Below are 23287 nucleotides of genomic sequence, written 5' to 3' on the forward strand. Positions count from 1 at the left end.
TCGGGAGTTCCAGACCAGCCTGACCAACATGGCGAAACCCTATTTCTACTAAAAATACAAAAATTAGCCAGGCGTCGTGGCGCATGCCTGTAATTCCAGCTACTCAGGAGGCTGAGGCAGAAGAATGGCTTGAACCTGGGAGGTAGAGGTTGCAGTGAGCCAAAATCGCGCCACTGCACTCCAGCCTGGGCAACAAGAGTGAAACTCTGTCTTAAAACAAACAAACAAAAACAAAACAAAACAAAACAAAACAAAAAGAAATTCTTGGGCTTCAAAGATAGGGAAAGACTCTTTAGAAAGGGATACCTCAGAGTACCAGGGTTTTAATAAGATTATGATTTCACAGCTACTTTCAGTTTTTGTTATAAAGCAGGGATTGGGGTTGGGGGCGGCAGACAGACAACCACCTAATGCTCGAAGCAGTATCTTTAAGGCCCTCAGGTCGATTTAGTGGTCAATTCAGTGAAATGGCAGCAACCAATTTAAACCGTAACATGCAAACTACACCTATTTATCTAGTATAAGACCAAAAAAACTGCAGGCAGTCTGAAGGATAGTGGCACTGATAGAGAAACACAAATGGTTACCACATAATAGTGAAAGAGCAGTGAAGAAGGGTGGGTTTGAAACCCGAACTGAGGGCACTGAAAACTATCTGCTATGAGAATTGGTTTAAAAATGCATACTCAGCAGAAGTCAAGTTTATAGATTTTATTGGTTTAACTATATAAGAAAAGCCCCATATAGAGCTGTGCTCTTCAAAAGATTATGAACAAGACTGAAAAATCAAGTATTAATGATATTGTCCTAACCTTACTCATATAGAACTCGAAATCTGACCTGCTGTGGTCATGGCACAGACAATCGGAGTATACACTCTCCTTGTGTTTGTTGGTAAACCAAAGCTGGGATACAGTTTCTACTGGAGAAATCCAAAAGCAATCAAGCCACCTTCCACATTCCTTTTTTGTGCTTCATGTATACATGTACTTTCAGAAAGAAAAAATGCCCTTTCTTAAAAAATAAGGGTGAGAATTTCTATGAGAACCAGGATTCTTCCCTTCAGCCAAAGGCACAGTAAAAACAAGAACCTGTCTAAAGAAGGGACAAGAGCACCCTTATTTTCTTGCTAGGATAATATATATTAAATAACTCTTCAATCCTTCCCTCCTACTGGAAAAAGCTTGTAAGAATGAAATGAAAAGTCTCACATTCAGATACTGCGCCACTGAAGAGAAGTATTCTAACACCACATTAGAAGTATTCTAATACAAAACCCATCTAAAATTCTTCCAAACATTGAATAATGCAAAACTCTTATTTCTTAAAGGAAAATACATTCATTGTAAAGACTTCCCAGGAAAATATTTAAATTGCACCAGGGAAATCCCAAACCACTTAATAATGACAATATTCACGAAACCAAAGTCCAGTATCAGTACAGACAAGTTACAAATCAGATTCTTTTCTCCTCCTTCATTGATACCACACTTTCTTCTCATTGACATCCATCTTATCCTGGCTCAATGGAATCCAAGATGAGTTAGCACTTATACACAATCCTAGAGTTAGATGTGATCTAACAGGTTATCTAATCTAGGCTCTTGATGCAAGAATTTTTTTCTGCACACTGATGACTTCAACTGGGATGGGAAGGAGGAATGCAGATACCTAATTGATATGTTCCTATTCAGGATACATGGTCATGGCTGAGGAGGAGAGATCTAAGGAAGCATTAAGGAACAGTAAAGATGGAAATGCTCTGAACAACAGACTAGGGTTTCCGTTCCATTAGCAGAAAGCAATCCGTGTAACTGTCAAATATTCATTAAATGAACAGAAAGAAAAGTGGACACAGAAAAATGAGAGGAAAAGGCAGAAAGAGAAAAAGTAGAAAGATAGAAAAATGACCTATCCGGCCGGGCGCGGTGGCTCAAGCCTGTAATCCCAGCACTTTGGGAGGCCGAGGCGGGCGGATCACAAGGTCAGGAGGTCGAGACCATCCTGGCTAACACAGTGAAACCCCGTCTCCACTTAAAAAATACAAAAAATTAGCCGGGCGAGATGGCGGCGCCTGTAGTCCCAGCTACTCAGGAGGCTGAGGCAGGAGAATGGCGTGGACCCGGGAGGCGGAGCTTGCAGTGAGCTGAGATCCGGCCACTGCACTCCAGCCTGGGCGACAGAGCGAGACTCCGTCTCAAAAAAAAAAAAAAAAAAAAAAAAAAAAAAAAAAAAAAAAGAAAAATGACCTATCCACAGATATTTCAGCTCATAAAAATCTACAAAAATGTCCGGGGCAGTTAGGCACCTGGATGTATCATACCAGGAGCAGTCTCAAATTTTCGGGGATAATTTGACCCCTCAACCTCAATGAAATTAAGTCCTGAAACAAAAAAGAAAAGAAAAAACCACCAGTGAAATTTTGCTTGTAAATGAGAATGTCTGCCCAAATACATAATTCCCATTGTACCTGTGGATATTTTAAGGGTAGGTTCGGATTTTTTTTTTTTATTTAAAGGGGAAATTGAAGTTTGCTATCAGGAAAACACAAAAAGAGACCATGCATGAAGGTATATTCATACCATGAAATTAACAATGGCCAGGTGTGGTGGCTCACACCTGCAATCACCAGCACTTTGGGAGGCCAAGGCAGGTGGATCACTTGAGGTCAGGAGTTTGAGACCAGCCTGGCCAACATGGTGAAACCCCATCTCTACTAAAAATACAAAAATTAGCCAGGCGTGGTGGCGTGCACCTGTAGTCCCAGCTACTCAGGAGGCTGAGACACGAGAACAGATTGAACTCGGGAGGCAGAGGCTGCAATGAGCCAAGATCGTACCACTGCACTCCAGCCTGAGTGACAGAACAAGACTGTCTCAAAAAAGAAAAACAGAAAAGAAAAAAAAAAAAAAAAGAAATGAACAACAATGGGAATTCATGAAGCTATAATCAACACTTTCACACTAACAAGATGATAGTGGCATCACATTCGGCCACAAATCAGATTTCCAATTCCAGCCTTCCACATCTGCTTCCTTTTCTATTCAGTAGAAATTAACACACACACTTTACCTTTCCCTGTTTACCCAACCAGATCCTTACTGAAGACAGCTAAGGCTAAGGACTGGGACCCCATGCCTGAATTTCCATTCACAACTAAAACCAAACTTTTCAACTTCCGCCATCTTACCTGCCAAAGATAAAAAGCCAAATACCCAGGAATAAGCTACAGCTCAAAAACAGTAACTTATTTGTTATAGACTGCGACCACTGCCTCTACAAAGCCATCAATAGATGAATGAAGAGCAGTTCTAATGCCTCCAGAGTATAGTAAGTTAAACTATAACAGGACATTCCACAACTAAACAATGCAGAAATTCAAAGATACCTATAATTCAACTTCAGCCTCCACCCATGAAATGTGTTAAAAATGAATTTATAAGATAGCAACTTGGCGAACAAAAAGCAGAAGACAACATTCAGAGTCTCAAGAATGATATATTGTAGGAAAAAGGTGAGAAGCTATTTGTGCCAAAGGCTCTCCTAAAGGCCCAGAGATCACATATCTGAGAAAGGTGACAAGGCAAATTTAAACAGGTAAGGAGTCAAAGAGCCTACTTCAGGCCCTACTCATCCCCCTTTGTAAGAGGAAAAAAAGCCTTAGACTCTCATGTGTTAGCTCAGCCAGAATAAGGCAGCTGTTCAAGAAAGTACACCAGAGTTTTCTTACTAAAATTAACTGCTCTTATTAAAAGTGGCACACGTATCTACCCCCAAACACGTCTTAGGTGTATACCAGAGCTTAACATATCCTTAAACATTTATATCCAGCCCAGACACAGGCACCACAATCAGTTAACAAAAAAGTAATCTTATTCCAATCCTGAATACTCCATCACACCAAGAAGGCTGTTCAACGGGGCACCAGAAAGACGAGAGAGATTTCGAAATCCTTTTGTTCAGATACTGACATGTCCCAAAAATAAAGGGAAAAAAAGGATATTGTTATCTCAGTAACAGAAAACAAATGCATAGTGTGGACTTTGATTCTGGACCTTGTTCATCTTTACAAGCAGTAGCTTGATTAATTAATTCTGGCTATCTTTTCAAAAGGCAACCCAACATAAACACTAGAAAATACACTTGGACCTAATAGCATGACATAGTATAATTGAAAGGGCATGGACTTTCAGGGTCAAACAACGCTGAGTTCAAATGCTAGCAAATTTATAACCTCTCTTTCAGCCTTAGTTTTGTCATCTGGAAAGTGATGATAAATAATGTCTATTTCATACAATATAAAGCAGCATTAAGTGAAATAGCATGCGTAATGTGCCCATATGCACGTTACATAAACAGTACACATAGTAATACAATTGCCAGCCCTTTCTCACCCTATCTCCATAACCAAATACTATTCCTCCACATTTTAATGTAACTATAACCACAAAAAAAACTACTTCCTTAGATTCCCAGAGACAAGAAATGAATGATAAATGGTCACTCACTCGTCCCATCATCTGGTTCAAAGTGGCCAGTGTTGTTCCACGTATTGCCGCTACTATTGCCATAGTTATCATCAGTATTGGCTGGCTCTGCATAATCAGCTGGGTTAAAGGTTCTGGAAAAAATAAAACTTAAAAAAGTCTTTGACCTCTAAGCAGCTTTGGCAAATATTAACTCAAAGAATCAAAATCTTGACTATATCCTTTCTAGTACAAATCTATCATGGCCCCATTCTATAATCTTGTGTGTTACCTACTTTTTCTCACTTGTCACTCCACCCAAAATTTCATGGTATAATCTGAATATATATCTAAGACAGTCTGAGAAAAGAACAGGTATATTGATTCAAATAAAGATATACAAAATATAGGTAATGATCCAGGTGGTAAAGGTTTATCCCTAAGAAATGAGTCCTAAGTCCCCACATCTTTTTGACCATATAGTCTAGAAATCATTCTGATCATTCTGGTTAAGGCTGCCTACAGCAATTTTTAAGGGAAAAAAAATTAAGACACTAGATCAATGGAACTTACCCCATTCCTTGAGCAGAAAACCTTCCTCCTCGCCTACCAGAGCCACCTAAAGAAAGAATGACAAAAAGAGAAGAGAGATGTATCTTAGAAGTTGATATAAAACTTCCTTGCCAGGCAGGCACAGCGGCTCATGGTGGTAATCCCAGCACTTTGAAAGGCTGAGGGCGGGTGGATTGCTTGCATCCAGAAGTTCGAGACCAGCCTAGGCAATAGAGCAAAACACTATCTCTACAAAAAGTACAAAAATTTGCCGAGTGTGGTAGCACACGCTTATAGTCCCAGCTCCTTGGGGTGCTGAGGCAGGAGGATCACTTGAGCCCGGGAAGCAGAGATTGTAATGAGCTGAGACCACACCACTGCAGTCCAGCCTGGGTGGCAGTGAAACCTTTCCTCAAAAATACAAAAAACTACCTTGCCAGCTGAGGCAGCTCAGAAATAAAAAGTGGTTGATACTATCAGATGTTCTTTCTTTCTGTCCCACGTTACACATCAGAAATAGAGTAGGACTACTAATAAGAGTAATAGAGGAGGACACGTCAGAGATTGTTCTTTTGCTGCTCAGACTACCACGTCCTCAAGCAAATACAATACTAGCAATAAAGACTAGAGGAAATGATATCTACCTTCTTTCTCACTCTCCCCTTCTGCAACCTCTAGTATACGCATGAGACCTCAATAATTAACTAGACTTCATGTTAATTTGCTTTTAAACAAAGAAGACCCTGGGGCCAAGTGCTGTGTCTCACACCTATAACCTCAGCACTTTGAGAGGCCAAGCAGGAAGATCTCTTGAAGCCAGGAGTCTGAGACCACCCTGGGCAAGACATTGAGACTCCATCTCTACAAAAGCATTTAAAAATCAGCGAGGTGGGCGTATCACTTGAGGTCAGGAGTTCGAGACCAGCCTGGCCAATGTGGTGAAACTGCATCTCTACTAAAAATACAAAAATTAGCTAGGCATAGTGGTGCACGCTTGTAATCCCAGCTACTTGGGAGACTGAAGCAGGAGAATCGCTTGAAGCCGGGAGGCAAAGGTTGCAGTGAGCTAAAAATGAGCCAGGTGGGCCAGGCATACTGGCTCACACCTGTAATCCCAGCACTTTGGTAGGCTGAGGCAAGTGGATCACTTGAGGTCAGGAGTTCAACACCAGCCTGGGCAACATGGTGAAACCTCATCTCTACTAAAGGTGGAGGCTGCAGTGAGCCAAGATGGAGTCACTGCACTCCAGCCTAGGCAACAGAGTGAGACTCTGTCTCAAAAAAAAAAAAAAAAAGTGGCTCATGCCTGTAATCCCAGCACTTTAAGAGGTCGACACGGCCGGATCACGAGGTCAGGAGATCGAGACCATCTTGATCGAGACCATCCTTGCTAACACGGTGAAACCCCGTCTCTTCTACAAATACAAAAATTAGCTTGGCGTTGTGGCGGGTGCCTGTAGTCCCAGTTACTCAGGAGGCTAAGGCAGGAGAATGGTGTGAACCTGGGAGGTGGAGTTTGCAGTGAGCTGAGATCGCGCCACTGTACTCCAGCCTGTATTACAGTGCGAGACTCCGTCTCAAAAAAAAAAAAAAAAAATTAGGCATACTGGCAGCCACCTGCAGTCTTAGCTACTAGGGAGGCTGAGGCAGGAGGATCATTTGAGCGCAGGAGTCTGAGCCTGCAGTGAGCTATGACTGGGCCACTGCACTCTGCCCTGGGTGAGCGTGAGACTACCTCTAACAACAAAAAATAAAGCAGACTCCTAATGAATAAAGAGTAACCTGCCCCCAATATCCATCCCCCAACAAACTGATCACCTCTGCCTCGGCCACGGCCCCTTCTGCCTCTTTCTGTTCCTCTTCCAGAAGGCCCTCCACTCTTGGTGCCATCCAATCCATTTTCCTGACCTCGAACTGAAATAAAAATAAAAATTAAAAAACAAAACAAACAAACAAAAAAACCAAACCACAGATGGCCAGAGCACAGTCAACAAGATATATACAAATATATAAATGGTATATAATATGGTATTGGGAATAAAAAAAACAACGAAGAGAAAATGAGCTGGAAGGATGGGAACATGTTACTCAGGGAATGGTAATGTGCCTTAACGGAGAGCTGCAAGTCAAATTTAACTTTACAAATGACTACAGGGTAATCACAAGACAAACTGGTGGCTATTGGTAGAAAAGGCTACATGCAAGAGATGTCAAGGTCTCAGAAGAGATAATGCCAAGAAAAGCAAAAGGATAATATAATGGTTCTTGGGTCCTGCCTAGCAGGGCCCTGGCACATCCCTAGAGTCTAGACATTACTGACCCACAGCTGGTTTTGATAAAGCCCCATGCATACACTCTCGTCCACGGCTGGCACCTCTCCCCCGTCTTGGTGGCCCGCCACGTCGCCGACTATAGTCTCTGTCCCGGTCTCGATTTTCTTTGCCTTCCTCGTTGGATTCCGTCTGGCCACCATCCTTCTGGCCTGAGACTCCCTTCTTCTTCCCGACCATCTCCCAGGAATGCTATAGAAGGGTAGAGCATTCATATCTAATCAATATGGAGTGCTATCAGGACACCAGAGACGAAAGCTGGGACAACTGATTGACTTAACCATTCTCCACTCAGCATCCATGTCTAAGACACTTCCATTAGTTTGTTTTTACTTCTGTTTAAGTATTTTATACACATCGCTACCAAAAGCAAAGTCCTTTATTTTTTATTTTATATTTATTTATTTGAGACAGAGTCTTGCTCTGTTGCCCAGGCTGGAGTGCAGTGGCGTGATCTTGGCTCACTGCAACCTCTGCCTCCCAGGTTCAAGCGATTCTCATGCCTCAGTCTCTCGAGTAGCTAGGATTACAGGCACACAACACCATACCTGGCTAATTTTTGTATTTTTAGTAGAGACAGTGTTTCACCATGTTCGCCAGGCTGGTCTCTCGAACTCCTGACCGCAGGTGATCCACCACCTCGGCCTCTCAAAGTGCTGGGATTACAGACATAAGCCACCAAGCCCAGTCTTTTTTGTAGGGAAGGTCCTTATAGGAAATAGATTGCCGGGATCACTTCCAAGAGGATTACAAAGACCTCTATCTAATTCAGTCACTTAAGCATATTAGTCAAAGGACCAAGTTATTGGTCCTTATCTTTCAAGTGTTATTTCCTGGGCTAAAAACAAAAAACAAAACAAAACAAAACACTAATTTCCTTCAGAGTCAGTGACCTACAACTTTTTATAGCATCATTCATACCAAATAAAGCAAAAAAAAAAACAATGTTTCAAAAAGTTACCTATGAATTCAGAATGAATGAGCAGCATTCTACTCTTGGGCACATTCTCTAATCTCATCCATAAATTTAGGAGGAAAACAACTATAGCTACCTACCTACAGACACACACACAAACACACACACACAGCAATTTCATTTAAAAGATCAGGCTGATGGCCGGGTGTGGTGGCTCACGCCTGTAATCCCAGCACTTTGGGAGGCCGAAGTGGGCGGATCACAAGGTCAGGAGATCGAGATCATCCTGGCTAACATGGTGAAACCCCGTCTCTACTAAAAACACAAAAAAAAATTTAGCCGGGCGTGGTGGCAGGCGCCTGTAGTCCCAGCTACTCGGGAGGCTGAGGCAGGAGAATGGGGTGAACCCGGGAGGCGGAGCTTGCAGTGAGCTGAGATGCCCGACTGCACTCCAGCCTGGGCAACAGAGCGAGACTCCTTCTCAAAATAAATAAATAAATAAAAGATCAGGGTGGCCAGGCACGGTAGCTCACACCTGTAATCCTAGCACTTTGGGAGTGGGAGACCAAGGCAGGCAGATCACAAGGTCAGGAGTTCCAGACCAGCCTGGCCAACATGGTGAAACCCTGTCTCTACTAAAAATACAAAAATTAGCCAGGTGTGGTGGTGCACACCTGTAATCCCAGCTACTCAGGAGGCTGAAGCGGAGAACTGCTTGAACCCGGGAGGCAGAGGGTGCAGTGAGGCGAGATCACACTACATCACTGCACTCTAGCCTGGGCGACAGAGCAAGACTCCCTCTCAAAGATAAAAAAAAAAGAAAAAAAGAAAAAGGCGCGGTGGCTCACACCTGTAATCCCAGCATTTTGGGAGGCTGAGGTGGGTGGACTGCCTGAGGTCAAGAGTTCAAGAACAGCCTGGCCAACATAGTGAAACCCTATCTCTACTAAAAATACAAAAAATTAGCTGGGCGTGGTGGCAGGTGCCTGTAATCCCAGCTACTAGGGAGGCTGAGGCAGGAGAATTGCTTGAACCCAGGAGGCGGACGTTGCAGTAAGCTGAGATCCTGCCATTGCACTCCAGCCTGGGTGACAGAGCGAGACTCCGTCTAAAAAAAAAAGAAAAAAGAAAAAAGATAAGACTAGGTGTGGTGGCTCACACCTATAACCTCAGCACTTTGGGAGGTCGGGAGGTGAAGGCAGGAAGATCGCTTCAGGCCAGGAGTTCGAGACCAACCTAGGCAACGAAATGAGACTCTGGTCTCTACTAAAAATTTAAAAATTAGCCAAGTATGGTGGTACACTCCTGTCACCCCAACTACTTGAAGGCTTAAGCAGAATGATCACTTGAGCCCGGGAGGCTGAGGTTGCAGTGAGTCACGGTTATGCGACTGTATTCAGTCTAGGTGACAGAGTAAGACCCTGTCTCAAAAAGTATATAAAAATAAGGCCGGGCGCGGTGGCTCAAGCCTGTAATCCCAGCACTTTGGGAGGCCGAGACGGGCGGATCACGAGGTCAGGAGATCGAGACCATCCTGGCTAACACGGTGAAACCCCGTCTCTACTAAAAATACAAAAAACTAGCCGGGCGAGGTGGCGGGCGCCTGTAGTCCCAGCTACTCGGGAGGCTGAGGCAGGAGAATGGCGTAAACCCGGGAGGCGGAGCTTGCAGTGAGCTGAGATCCGGCCACTGCACTCCAGCCTGGGCGACAGAGCGAGACTCCGTCTCAACAAAAAAAAAAAAAAAAAAAAAAAAAAAAAAAAAAAAAAAAAAAAAAAAAAAAGTATATAAAAATAAAAATAAAATAAGACCAAACAACAGTCACAGCCCTGACCCCAAGAGATACTGATTATAGGAAGCCTTCCATCCAGGTTTTACTTGCAGTGTTCTCCCTGTATTTCCTAAATTGTTATCAGTCAATTTAACTTTCCCCAGTGAAAAATGTGTATCTATGATACATTCCTAATTGCAAGAGGGAAAGTCTGTGGTAAGGAAAATAAGCTAAACACCCTTGCAAAACACTCTTCTTCAGGAAAATGAGCATTGTAAACTAAAAGTTTTTTAAAAAATGCATACCTTGATTTACACATACTTTTGCAAAAAGCCTATACAAACGAAACTTCCAGGACAAACACCAACACTATCAGATTTTTCTTTTATTTTTTTGAGACTTAGTCTCGCTCTGTCACCAGGCTGGAGTGCAGTGGTGCAATCTTGGCTCACTACAACCTCCACTTCCCGGGTTGAAGTGATTCTCCTGCCTCAGCCTCGCAAGCAGTTGGGGCTACAGGGCACCACCACATCCAGCTAATTTTTGCATTTTTAGTAGAGATGGGGTTTCACTATGCTGGCCAGGATGGTCTCCATCTCTTGACCTCGTGATCCACCTGCCATGGCCTCCCAAAGTGCTAGGATTACAGGCATGAGCCACCGCACCCAGCCTCAGATCTTTATTATCTTACCATCAAATTCAATCATGGCCCTAGTGCTCAGTAACAGCTACCTAGTATCTAATCACTTTCAGAATATGGGCTGAGTATTAGATAATATAAAATTATTAACCTTATCAGGATTGATAATAGTATTATGGTCAGGTAAAAAGAGTATCCTCCTTTAAGGGGAAGCATGTTGAAGAACTTAAGGGAATCAAGTATTAAGTCTACAACTTCCAGATAATTCCAAGTGCCCACTGATGAGTAAACAAAATGCTACATATATGTACAATGGAATTTATTCCTTAAAAAGGAATGAAATTCGGACCCATATCACAATATGGATGAACCTTGAAACATTACGCTAAGTGAAGTAAGTTAGAAACAAAAGGTCAAATATTACATGATTTCACTTACATGAGATATCTAAAACAGGCAAATAGAAATAGAAAACAGGGTCAGGGATGGTGGCTCATACCTATAATCCCAGCACTTTCCGAGGCCAAGGAGGGTGGATCACTTGAGGCCAGGAGTCTAAGACCATCCTAGGCAACATGGCAAAACCCTGTCTCTACTAAACATACCAAAGTTATTAGCCAGGTGCGGTGGCACACGCCTTTGGTCCCAGCTACTCGGGAGGCTGAGGTGGGAAAATTGCTTGAGCCCAGGAGGCAGAAGCTGAAGTGAGTCATGATCACACCACTGCACTCCAGCCTGGGCGACAGAAGACCCTATCTCAAAAAAAAGAAAAAAGGAAAAAAGAAAACAGAACGGTCTCACACAGTTCTGAGATTTGCTTAAAGAAAATAAGTGCTCACTTCGGCAGCACATATACTAAAAAAGAAGAACAGAACAGAACATAGAAGAGGTTACTTAGAAGCTGGGAACAGGGAGGAATGAAGATTTATTATTTAATGGATACAGAATTACTATTTGGGATGATGAACAAGTTCTGGAAATTAATAGTAGTAATGACCACACTCATTACGAATGTACTTAACGTCTCTGAATTACACATTTTAAAATAAGTCTAATGTAATATATCTTACCATAATAAAAGTATTTTTAAGAGACAAGGTCTCACTCTATAGCCAGGCTGGAGTGTGGTGGTGTGATCATGGCACACTGCAGCCTCCAGCTCCTGGGCTCTCAAGTGATTCTCTTGCCCCATCCTCCTAAGTAGCTAGGACCACAGGCGCATGCCACCACAGCCAGCTAATTTTTGAATTTTTTTTTTTTTTTAAGAGACAGGATCTCACCATACTGCCAGGCTGGTCTGTAACTCCTGGCCTTAAGCGAACTTCCCTCCTCAGCCTCCCAAAGTGCTAGGATTACAGGCATAATCAAATCCAGTCCACAAAGTTTTTTAAGTTCAAAAAAACTAAATTTAAAATTATAACAGGGCGAGGTGCGTGGCTCACACCTGTAATCCCAGCATTTTGGGATTACAAAACACTGCCTTGGATTAAAAAAAAGAAGAAAAAAGAAAAAAAGAAAAGAAAAAAGGCTAAAATGGTAAATTTTATTTTTATTATTTTTTTAATATATTTGAGACACAGTCTCACTGTGTCACCCAGGCTGCAGTGCGGTGGCTCTTGATTTTGGCTCACTGCAACCTCCACCTCCCAGGTTCAAGCGATTCTTATGCCTCAGTCTCCCAAGTAGCTAGGATTACAGGCGCATGCCACCATGCCTGGCTAATTTTTCTACTTTTAGTAGAGACATGGTTTCACCATGTTGACTGGGCTGGTCTTGGAACTCCTGACTTCAAGTGATCCACATGCCTCAGCCTCCCAAAGTGCTGGGATTACAGGTGTGAGACACCACACCCAGCGGGTAAGTTTTAAATTTAAAAAAAAAAAAAAATTGTAGGCCAGCTGTGGTGGCTCACGCCTGTAATCCCAGCACTTTGAGAGGCTGAAGCAGGTGGATCATGAGGTCAAGAGATCAAGACCAGCCAACATGGTGAAACCCTGTCTCTACCAAAAATACAAAAATTAGCTTGGCGGGGTGGTGCGCACATGTAGTCCCAGCTACTCCAGAGGCTGAGGCAGGAGAATTACTTGAACCTGGGACGCAGAGGTTGCAGTGAGCCGAGATCATGCCACTGCACTCCAGCCTGGCAACAGAACGAGACTCCATTTCAAAAAATATATATGTATATAATAAAAGAATATCTACGTATTACAAATAATCCATTGCCCATAGTAAGTAGTTTACTAAAGTAATAATTTCACAGAGGTGGAAAGATTGCTTGAAGTCAGGTGCTTGAGACCAGGCTGCAAAATACAGCAAGACCTTCACTTCACCTCTCAAAATGTGTGGTTTTTTATTTAAACAGCTGGGGCCAGGTGCGGTGGCTCATGCCTGTAATCCCAGCACTTTGGGAGGCCGAGGTGGGTGGAGCACCTGAGGTCAGAGGTTCAAGACCAGCCTGACCAACATGGCGAAACCCTATTTCTACTAAAAATACAAAAATTAGCCAGGTGTGGGAGGCTGAGGCAGGAGAATTGCTTGAACCCGGGAGGCAGAGGTTGCAATGAGCCGAAAACAGGCCATTGCACTCCAGCCTGGGCAACAAGAGCAAAACTCCATCTCAAAAAATAAAAATAAAAAATAGGCCGAGCGCAGTGGCTCACACCTGTAACCCCAGCACTTTGGGAGGCCAAGGCGGGCAGATCATAAGTTCAGGAGTTTGAGACCAGCCTGGCCAATATGATGTTTATCCCATCTCTACTGAAAATACAAAAATTAGCCTGGCGTGGTGGCAGGCGCCTGTAGTCCCAACTACTTGGGAGGCTGACACAGGAGAATCGCTTGAACCCAGGAGGTGGAGGCTGCAGTGAGCCGAGATCGCACCACTGCACTCCAGCCTGGGCAACAGAGCGAGACTCCATCTTTAAAAAAAAAAAAAAAGGCCGGGCGCGGTGGCTCAAGCCTGTAATCCCAGCACTTTGGGAGGCCGAGACGGGCGGATCACGAGGTCAGGAGATCGAGACCATCCTGGCTAATACGGTGAAACCCTGTCTCTACTTAAAAATACAAAAAACTAGCCGGGCGACGAGGCGGGCGCCTGTAGTCCCAGCTACTTGGGAGGCTGAGGCAGGAGAATGGCGTAAACCCGGGAGGCGGAGCTTGCAGTGAGCTGAGATCCGGCCACTGCACTCCAGCCTGGGTGGCAGAGCAAGACTCCGTCTCAAAAAAAAAAAAAAAAAAAAAAACCGGTGTGGTGGCACACACCTGTTGTCCCAGCTACTAAGGAGGCTGAGGTGGGAGGATTGCTTGAGCCCAGGTGTCCATGGCTGCACTGATCATGCTACTGCACTCCAGCCTGGGTGACAGGGCCAAGAACCCAACTCTTAATTCATTTGTTTTAAAAAGACTACCTACCCAGGACTTGGAAGTTTGTGGCTGCCTACTCTTCCAACCCAAGCCTATTACACATTACAGTTGGTGGGTCATTTTATGCTCACAGTAAGTTAGAACAACCCTATAGCTAAATATACACCAGGAACACTCTGGAAGCTAGACTCAAAACAACTTTTAGAATTTATGCTACTGTCTCAAAACCTGGCAAGTTTCAGGAAACTGTAACCTTTCTCCCTCCTCTGTATGCACATCTGCTGCTGGCACCAGATGGGTCTATAAGGAAAAAGAATTACTATTATCTTCTCAAAGGCACCTTCAGTTTTCTGAAACGATCTCACCCACCCAAATACATCCAACATCCCTGGTAGCTGACTTTGCTTCCCATTGGTTTCACTAGTAGCTGGTCTATTCGTAGCATAAACCTATATTCTCCAGCTTATTTTCTTTTTTGATACTGTGTAACATCAGCCTTACAGCACTATACAGAAGATGCTGGGAGGTAAGATAAAATGTGATAGGCGAAAAAACATTCAGACTTTTAAAAAAACATAAATAGCCCCACCTCACTACTCCCCATAAAATCTAGAGACAATTATTCTAGAGTAAATCCAAAACAAATCAAAAGCATTATATCTTGATTGGCCAAACAGTAAATATTCAAATAAGGTCAACAGTGTAAAATTTAATCCAGGACTACACTTTTGAAGAAAAAAATCCACCAATTTAAAATTCAATTGTTTTTAAAAGTTTTCCATTATTATTTTCCATTGTCTCAAAGAAATTGACAAACCTCCTGCATTTAGCTAGAGTGACTCTAGTATCAGAAAGTTGTTGTATCTGAGGCCAGGTTCCATGGCTCACATCTGTAATGCTAATACCTTGGAAGGCCGAGGCAGGAGGATTGGCTGAGCTCGGGAGTTCAAGACCACCCTGGGCAACATAGTGAAACACTGTCTCCACTAAAATACAAAAGATTAGCCAGGCATGGTGGTGCATGCCTGTAGTCCCAGCTACTCAGGAAACTGAGGCATGAGAACTGCTTGAACCCAGGAGGCGGAGTTTGCAGTGAGCAGGGATATACTCTGGCCTGGGAGACAGAGAGAGACTCCATCTCAAAAAAAAAAAAAAAAAAAAAATTAGCCAGGTGTGGTGGTAGATGCCTGTAATCCCAGCTACTCTGGAGGCTGAGGCACAGGATCACTTGAACCTGGGAGGTGGAGGTTGCAGAAAGCAGGTTCGCACCACTGCACTCCAGCCTAGGCAACAAGACCAAGACTCTGACTCAAGGAAAAAAAAAAAAAAAAAAGTTGTTATCTCTAAGGATGAATTTTAATATCTATCCTAACCAAAGAGCCCCAGTATAAGACCCAATAAATGAAAATGATTTCAAAGTAATACACTGGACCAGGTACGGTGGCTCATGCCCATAATCCCAGCACTTTGAGAGGACGAGGCGGGCAGCTCACTTGAGCCCAGGAGTTTGAAACCAGCCTGAGCAACATGGAGAAACCCTGGCTCTACTAAAAATAGGAAAATCAGCTGGACATGCTGGCCCATGCCTGTGGTCCCACCTATTCAGGAGGCTGAAGTGGGAGGATCACCTAAGCCCAGGACAAGGAGGTTGCAGCATGTCAGTGCACTCCAGCCAGGGCCACAGAGTAAGACCCTGTCTCAAAATAATAATAATAATAATAATAATAATAATAATAATAATCCACTGCTTATTAAAAAAACAAAATTTCTCTAGTAAGCATTGCAGGAACATTCCGAAGGTTAATAAGGCAGTCAGAAGATTACATTTTGCTACAAACATAAGACAAGCACAAAAACAGAATTCTCATGAAGTGGGAAGGAGAAGTGAAAGCAACTTGTCTAAATTCCAGGGCAAGAGATCCTCCAAGATATCCCCTATCATCTCCAGGGATGGTCAGCAGGCTACAAAGCTTGTTTCTCTGCTACCTCAACAGAAATAAGTTCAGGCAATGAAGCAGTATTGTGCAATGCAAAGCTGATACTGAGGGGAATGTCCTGAATTCAGAATCAAATACGTAAAATAAATAAAATGAAATAAAAAGGCCGAGCGCGGTGGTTCACACCTGTAATCCTAGCACTTTGGGAGGCCAAGGTGGGCGGGTAAGGAGATCGAGACCACGGTGAAACCCCGTCTCTACTAAAAAGACAAAAAATTAGCCGGACGCAGTGGCGGGCACCCATAGTCCCAGCTACTCAGGAGGCTGAGGCAAGAGAATGGCGTGAACCCGGGAGGCAGAGCTTGCAGTGAGCTGAGATCAGCCACTGCACTCCAGCCTGGGCAACACAGCGAGACTCCGTCTCAAAATAAATAAATAAATAGGAAAAAAAAAAAACAAAACCAAAATCAAATATAGTGTATGACTTTGTTCAACAGCAATATCCAAGGCTATCAAATCGCACCTCTAATTCAGCCTAACCCCACAGCCTGAAAACAAGTCACTAGCCTGGAATAAATAATTTATTTCAGGCGAGTGATTTCAGGCGAACAATCTCCAAGGAAGTTCCCAACTTTACTTCGAGAAAAAGGTGCTCTGCTTTAAGGTATGTTGCCACTTGCTACTTTTAGAACATTACTAGCCTCCCAATTGAGGACCCATGTCCTAGAACACTCTATAAGCACTCTACCGTGTCTGGATTTCCTTCCAGAAGAACATTGATGGCTCTGTTGACATCTCCATTGCAGTCATGCAAAGCAATCACACATTCATCCTGGTTCTTTCCTGTAATATCAATCAACTGAAAGAGAAAAAAGAGCAACCATCATGAACAGGCTTATGCTCACACTCCCAATGAAAGGAAACTAGGTGAAAGGAAACGGTATCAGCTGACTTTGAAAAAAACAGGTTTAAAAAGCAAAGGATGAGGGCCAGGCACGGTGGCTCATGCCTATAAACCCAGCACTTTGGGAGGCCGAGGTGGGCGGATCACTTGAGGCCAGATGTTTGAGACCAGCCTGACCATCATGGTGAAACCCTGTCTCTACTAAAAATACAAAAATTATACAGGTGTGGTGGTGGGTGCCTGTAAGCCTAGCTACTTGGGAGGCTGAGGCAGGAGAATCGCTTGAACCCAGGAGGCGGAGGTTGCAGTGAGCTGAGATCGCGCCACCGCACTCCAGCCTAGGCCACCGAGCAAGACTCCGTCTCAAAATTAAAAAAAAAAAAAAGGAAAGAAAAAAGATGTAGAATTTGCCTAGCAGGTTTTCCAGAACCACCCCTACCCCCAAAAAAAGGAAAACGTAGAATTTTGGTATTCTGTTTCCAAAAGCCAAATATTAACATCTGTGGTTCAGGGATGAGGTCAAAAGTATTTACAAAGCAATTAAGCATCAAACACAGAACCAAACTCTGAAACACACAGGCTTCAGCATGAATTTCCACATTTCCTATATCCACAACTGCTCAGTTTCTACAAAATGGCATCAGCAACAGGCAAGAGGTTAAAATTAAGATAAAATTTCCAAACAAAGTATCTATCCAAAGGGCTACAATAGCAGGGGTGCGGTGGCTCACCCCTGTAATCCCAGCACTTTGGGAGGCTGAGGAAGGGAGATCACCTGAGGTCAGGAGTTCAAGACCAGCCTGGCCAACATGGTGAAACCCCATCTTTACTAAAAATACAAAAAAATTAGCCAGGCGTGGTGGCAAGCGCCTGTAATCCCAACTAATCGGGAGGCTGAGGCACGAGAATTGCTTGAATTCGGGAGGCAGAGGCTGTAATAAGCCAAGATCATGCCACTGCACTCCAGTCTAGGTGACAGAGTGAGACTTCATCTGAAAAAAAAAAAACAAAAAACAAAACAAAGGGCTACAATAAATTAGAGAATGAAAACACTTATTTATTGGCCTGACCTATTATATTTCAGGTGAAAATTCTTCCAATACCTACAGGAGAAAGTATCTTGGCATCTATCTATGATATTTGATTATGCCTTAATCCTGGTATCTTTTCTCATAGCATACAGTAAATTAGTGGTACACTCACTTGTTTCACCTTCTCCTCAAAGTCAGCATCATTATGGTCCGAAATCATCTGTGCAAGTCTAATTTGTTCTGCAGTGGCCTAGGAATTGAGATGAGATCAAGAAAGCATAATCATGAGGCAACAGTTTAGAGAACAAAAACCTATTGCATCCGTCTCCACTGCCCCAATTTTCTTTTCCTTGTAACAAATGAGCAAGTAATAAAGCACCATTTAGGATGCTTAAATCAGGGATAGGCGCGGGTGGTGGCTCACGCCTGTAATTCTAGCACTTTGGGAGCCCGAGGCACGCAGATCACCCGAGGTCAGTAGTTCGAGACCAGCCTGGCCAACATGGCGAAACCCCGACTCTACTAGAAATACAAAAATTAGCTGGGTGTGGTGGCACACACCCGTAGGTCCAGCTACTCCGGAGGCTGAGGCAGGAGAATTGCTTGAACCCGGGAGGAGGAGGTTGCAGTGAACTGAGAGCGCCACTGCACTCCAGCCTAGGCAACAGAACAAGACTCCACCTCAAAAAAAAAAAAAAAAAAAAAAAAAAAAAAGATGCTTAAATCAGTAAAATGACAAAAATTGAGTGAAACTATTACAGAAAGAGTAAGGAACTCATTCACCAATCTTCACAGTTAAAGTGACTTCCGTCTTAGAATCACAGAACCACTCTGAAACATCTGCCCCTTAATTCATATTAAGTTACAAAGCCATGTGTAAACTCTATTCTTATTTCTGTGATAACCAACACCATCCTCTTATTCTTAGAGCTTAGAATACTACAAGTCTGACAATAGACTCAACATATCTTCTGTATATCCAGTGTATGTTAAGATACTAGGAATTTTACTGCCCCATCTAAGTATTATAATTCTACCAGAAATTCACTTGAAAACACAGATGAAAGAAAAATGCATAAGGAGAAAATTCCAGTCTTACATATTCAATTTATCTGACCATAATCAAATATAAGTAATTCATTCACATTACATACCAACTAACATCAACTTGATATGAGAAACAGAATGTATCTACATCAAAGTTAATATCCAAGAGATTAATTTACTCCTTAAAACTTAAAATTGAGCAATGCTCTAAGGTGTTTTGTTTAATTTTGAAGAAACACAGTGAAGCTGCCAGCTCCTTGTGGGAAAGGAACAATCAGGTAAGGCCTCAATGGGACCGGATAGGAAAATAAAAGATAAGTTGGGGAAAAGAGGAGCAAAGGATAAAATCTGGAATGGAAAAGGCTGGCTAGAGAGATATCAAGGTGGGACAGGGTACAGTGGCTCATGTCTGTAATCCCAGTACCCTGGGAGGCCAAGGCAGGTGGATCACCTTAGGGCAGGAGTTCCAGACTAGCCTGACCAACACGGTGAAACTCTGTCTCTACTAAAATACAAAAATGAGCTGGGCGTGGTGGCACACGCCTATAATCCCAGCTACTCAGGAAGCTGAGGCAGAATTGCTTGAACCCGGGAGGCGGAGGTTGCAGTGGGCCAAGGTCGCGCCATTTCGTTCAAGCCTGGGCAACAGAGCGAGACTCCATCTCAAAAAAAAAAAAAAAAAAAAAAAAAAAGAGAGATATCAAGGTGGAAGGTCTAAGAAACAGAAAGGTATTGCTAAAACGGCCCAGGTAAGACAAGGGAAATGCTATCTTAAATATCTTAAGAGTTATAGAGACGGACAGTGACTCACACCTATAATCCCAGGAGTTCAAGACCAGCCTGGGCAACGCAGCAAGACTACCATCTCTACAAAAATTTTAAAATTAGCCTGGCATGGTACTGTGCACTGGTAGTCCCACCTACTCAAGAGGCTGAGGCAGGAGGATCACTTAAGCCCCAGAGGTTGAGGCTACAAATGAAAGGTGACTGTGCCACTGCACTCTGACTTAGGCAAAGGGAGATCCTATCTTAAAAAAAAAAAAAGATAAAAAGCACAGGACCCATAATAAAGTGCTAAGCCTCATAATACAGTATTAAACAACAAAAAAGTAAGCATTCTGCCTTACAGCATGTCATGAACAGTTATCAGAACCTAAGTAAAAGCAGAGCCAAGGACTAGAAAACAAAAATTAGGAACCTAAACCAACAGTTCAAAGCACAGAATGATGCTGTACTGCATGGAAACTAGCATCAGCTGGCAATGCTATCCATGAATCCATATGCTTTGGGTTATTTACCTGTGGCCGCTGCTTGTGCTGTGTCTGGTTTTGGTTTTGAGGTTGTTCCCAGTTTCCCCGGGCTCGGTTAGTGCCCACCGACGTCATCATTTACAGTATATACAAATAACAGTATTTACAAGGTAGAATACTGAAAGATTTAAAAGAAAATTAGGTATTAAATGTGGGCAAAATATGTTAACTCTCTCACCAGCACCTTCAGCACCAAACACTTTCACTTCTTCAAAGGAACAAATCAGGATTCATTTATTCTTACAACATAATTAGTTTGATCAATTCCTTAAGGAGCTATGGCTGTTAATCCATTTTTATGTAACAAGAAATGTATAAAGCATGTGTAAGTGACTTTTTAAAGAAGTTACAGCAGTTTGGTTACTATTCCCCTATAAGCAGACTTTACATTTAGCTAATAATCAAAAGCCTTTTATATAGGTGAAAGCATCTAAAGTACCTTTGACAGAAGTAAAGATAATCAGTAATGTCTGGAAACAAAAGCCTTCCAGGAAGGAAATTAGTCTACACTCCAGAAAAATAATTTTAAATACTATATTCAATCACCTAAGAAAACAGCCTTACCTGCCTTACAACCTTTTTTATGTAAGCTGCATGTGACCTCCATTGTTTGGGAAAGCACAAGTTCAAGTCTAGACTCTTCTTTCTCCCTCAAGTTTCATCTCTCTCAGTATGCTATGGGTTTGTTTTGTGTTTGTGGGGTTTTTTTGTTTTTTTAAATCACAGCCTTCAACAGGGTACATATTAGCCCCAATGACTTTGTCCAGAATCTCTGTTCTCTGGAAAATGATTCCAACACACTGCTTTCACAGGTGCTTCTCTTGGTCTCCGAGTCCACATTTTCAAGAAACCAGAATGGCAATTACCCTCCACCACTCACCTTAATATACAAGGAATCTCAAATTTGTCTCAAACCAAAAGCATCTAGCACAAAGTTTTATTTGGAAGAAAGTGCTTCTAGGAAATCATTTTAAACTTGAGACCTTAATGCTAGCAAGATGACTTAGTTGAGTCTTTAAAGACACACAGAACACACAGGGCTTTCCCCAAACCAGAATACAGTTTTTGTTACAAGACTTCTAACAATGAAGGATTCTACTGAACTCAAGTTCCTTTAGTTCATACTTTGTTTTATAATGCAATCTCAGCTGCTGCATTTAGTACAAAAGAAAACATTAATCATATGATGGAGTGCTCAAAATAATAGGTTACTCTGCCTTTATTCCCTTCCAAAGAGGATAACTTTATACTTTTCTGCTCTATATTTAATTTTTCTTGTTAATGAAACCTTATACAGCATAATTCTAGACTGCCCAGAGATATTACTGGATTCGAGTGGGAGTAAGGACTTCTAAAGAAATATGCAAGGATTAACTATTAGGGAAGTGAATTTCATCTGATTTTCTTGGATGTTACAGAGAAAGTTGACTTTTTCTATGCATAAATTCTTCATCAAGTTGCGTCAATAGGTTACACAGGTCTTTGCATCAAGAAAGATTTTTTTAAGGCAGCTTCTCAGGTAATTTTTAAGCCATTACCTCTTCCCCCTACACATATAGGCACACAAAGACCCATAAATATTTCAAGCTAGAAAGGATTATTTGCTACACAGTAGCCCATTTTCCCAGGTTAGCATTATAGCCAAGTTTCAATTTTACAAAAAAAAAAAAGTTGTTTAACCAAGTACCCCGAATCCACATCAACGAGACTACATATACACATATATACGTATATATATCAAGACGAGAGGAAAACTATTTTGTTTTAAAATCGGCTCTAAGATGAACTTTCTAATATGGCATAGCCATTTCCAACCCACTACTGTAACTTACAAATAATGACTATTTTCTACTCCACATGTGATATCAATTTGTGAGAATAAGTTATATTGCAGGCATAAACTGCATGACTAGCTATGCACGACTGCATATACTGTACCAGTGAGATGTAAACATATTAAAAAGTCATCTTGAAAGATATAATTAACCAAGAAAGAAAAAAACCCTCCTAATCACTCTTGCTAGTCACATTTCCCTCTTACAAGTGCTTCGAAATGTGACTAAGAAAATTTTACTACCTAGTAGTGACAACACTGAGCAACAGGTCAAAAGTAAGTTATCTGGAATGGATCACTTGAGGGCACAGAATTAGTAGCAAGCAGACCCATTCCCAACTATCACACTGGAGGCGAAGACCTTGTTACTTACTTGCTCTTTCTTAGAAAATAAAAAGATTTAAAGGAAGTAGGGTGAGAAGTATTGGAGACCAAGGAAATAGTGGGAGAGTAAATACAGGTTTCAACACAGGAGTGCCCTTGACTCTTTTTTGAAAACCAGCTACTTAAAAAAATAGCCAGAGAAATTTCACTGAAAAAACTAAATAACAAATATTTATTGAGAATCTACTATGTGTCCAATACTTCAGGAAAATACAAAAGCAGTATGACTTCGTAGCTGCCCTCAGGGAGCTTACAATCTAAGAAACAATTCAGAAACTGAAGCTGGACTGGGTTGGGTAAAACTTGCTACCTCTAACAGAACAACTAATTTCTGTAGATGCTTTGCTGAAATGGTCCCTGCATCCCCTTCCCCACCACCCTGAAATCTAGTTAGCAAGAGTACTTCCCAGTTAGGACATAGCAAGGAGGAGCTTTAAAGATCAAAAACAAAACGGGACATTTTTAGGCCTTTCATCACTAGTTTACGTGCCAGCAATACTTCCCATTCACAAAGGAAACAATCATTGAGATAGTCTAATCTTTAAGGACAATGGTGTGAGATCTCAAAGCAGTTTTATCAACTGATACACAGCCAAAATGTTTTAATTCTCTATAATCATTGGGATAGTCTAATATTTAAGTACAATGGAGACAGATTTCAAAGCAGTTTTATCAACTGATACACAGCCAAAATGTTTTAATTCTGTAGAAATGCTGGTTACTAGTAACGCTTATCACCTCCCAGCAAGTCACATCAGGTATCCCCAAAACAGAATGTGGGGCGGAGAAAGGTAGGATGGGA

The 23287-nt window shown here is 42.3% G+C and overlaps 1 protein-coding gene across 14 annotated transcripts in view; it reads right to left on the reverse strand.

The window, feature by feature from the left end:
• Nucleotides 1–23287, reverse strand: part of UBAP2L (ubiquitin associated protein 2 like) — a 55646-nt gene that overhangs the window by 31034 nt on the left and 1325 nt on the right. For 10 of the 14 annotated variants that reach the window (XM_010364705.2, XM_030936735.1, XM_030936733.1 and 7 more), the window contains exons 2-8: nt 20256–20385; nt 18083–18160; nt 16724–16834; nt 7339–7540; nt 6837–6932; nt 5040–5085; nt 4509–4621 (exon numbers count right to left, since the gene is read on the reverse strand). In XM_010364705.2, the coding sequence (XP_010363007.1) occupies nt 4509–4621; nt 5040–5085; nt 6837–6932; nt 7339–7540; nt 16724–16834; nt 18083–18160; nt 20256–20345 (736 nt within the window). In that variant the 5' untranslated portion in view covers nt 20346–20385. The remainder of the gene's footprint in view (nt 1–4508; nt 4622–5039; nt 5086–6836; nt 6933–7338; nt 7541–16723; nt 16835–18082; nt 18161–20255; nt 20386–23287) is intronic. The other 4 variants (XM_010364706.2, XM_030936736.1, XM_010364702.2 and 1 more) reach the window with 1 other exon arrangement.

Source organism: Rhinopithecus roxellana, chromosome 8 (assembly GCF_007565055.1).
Source record: "Rhinopithecus roxellana isolate Shanxi Qingling chromosome 8, ASM756505v1, whole genome shotgun sequence".
Taxonomy (NCBI): Eukaryota; Metazoa; Chordata; class Mammalia; order Primates; family Cercopithecidae; genus Rhinopithecus; species Rhinopithecus roxellana.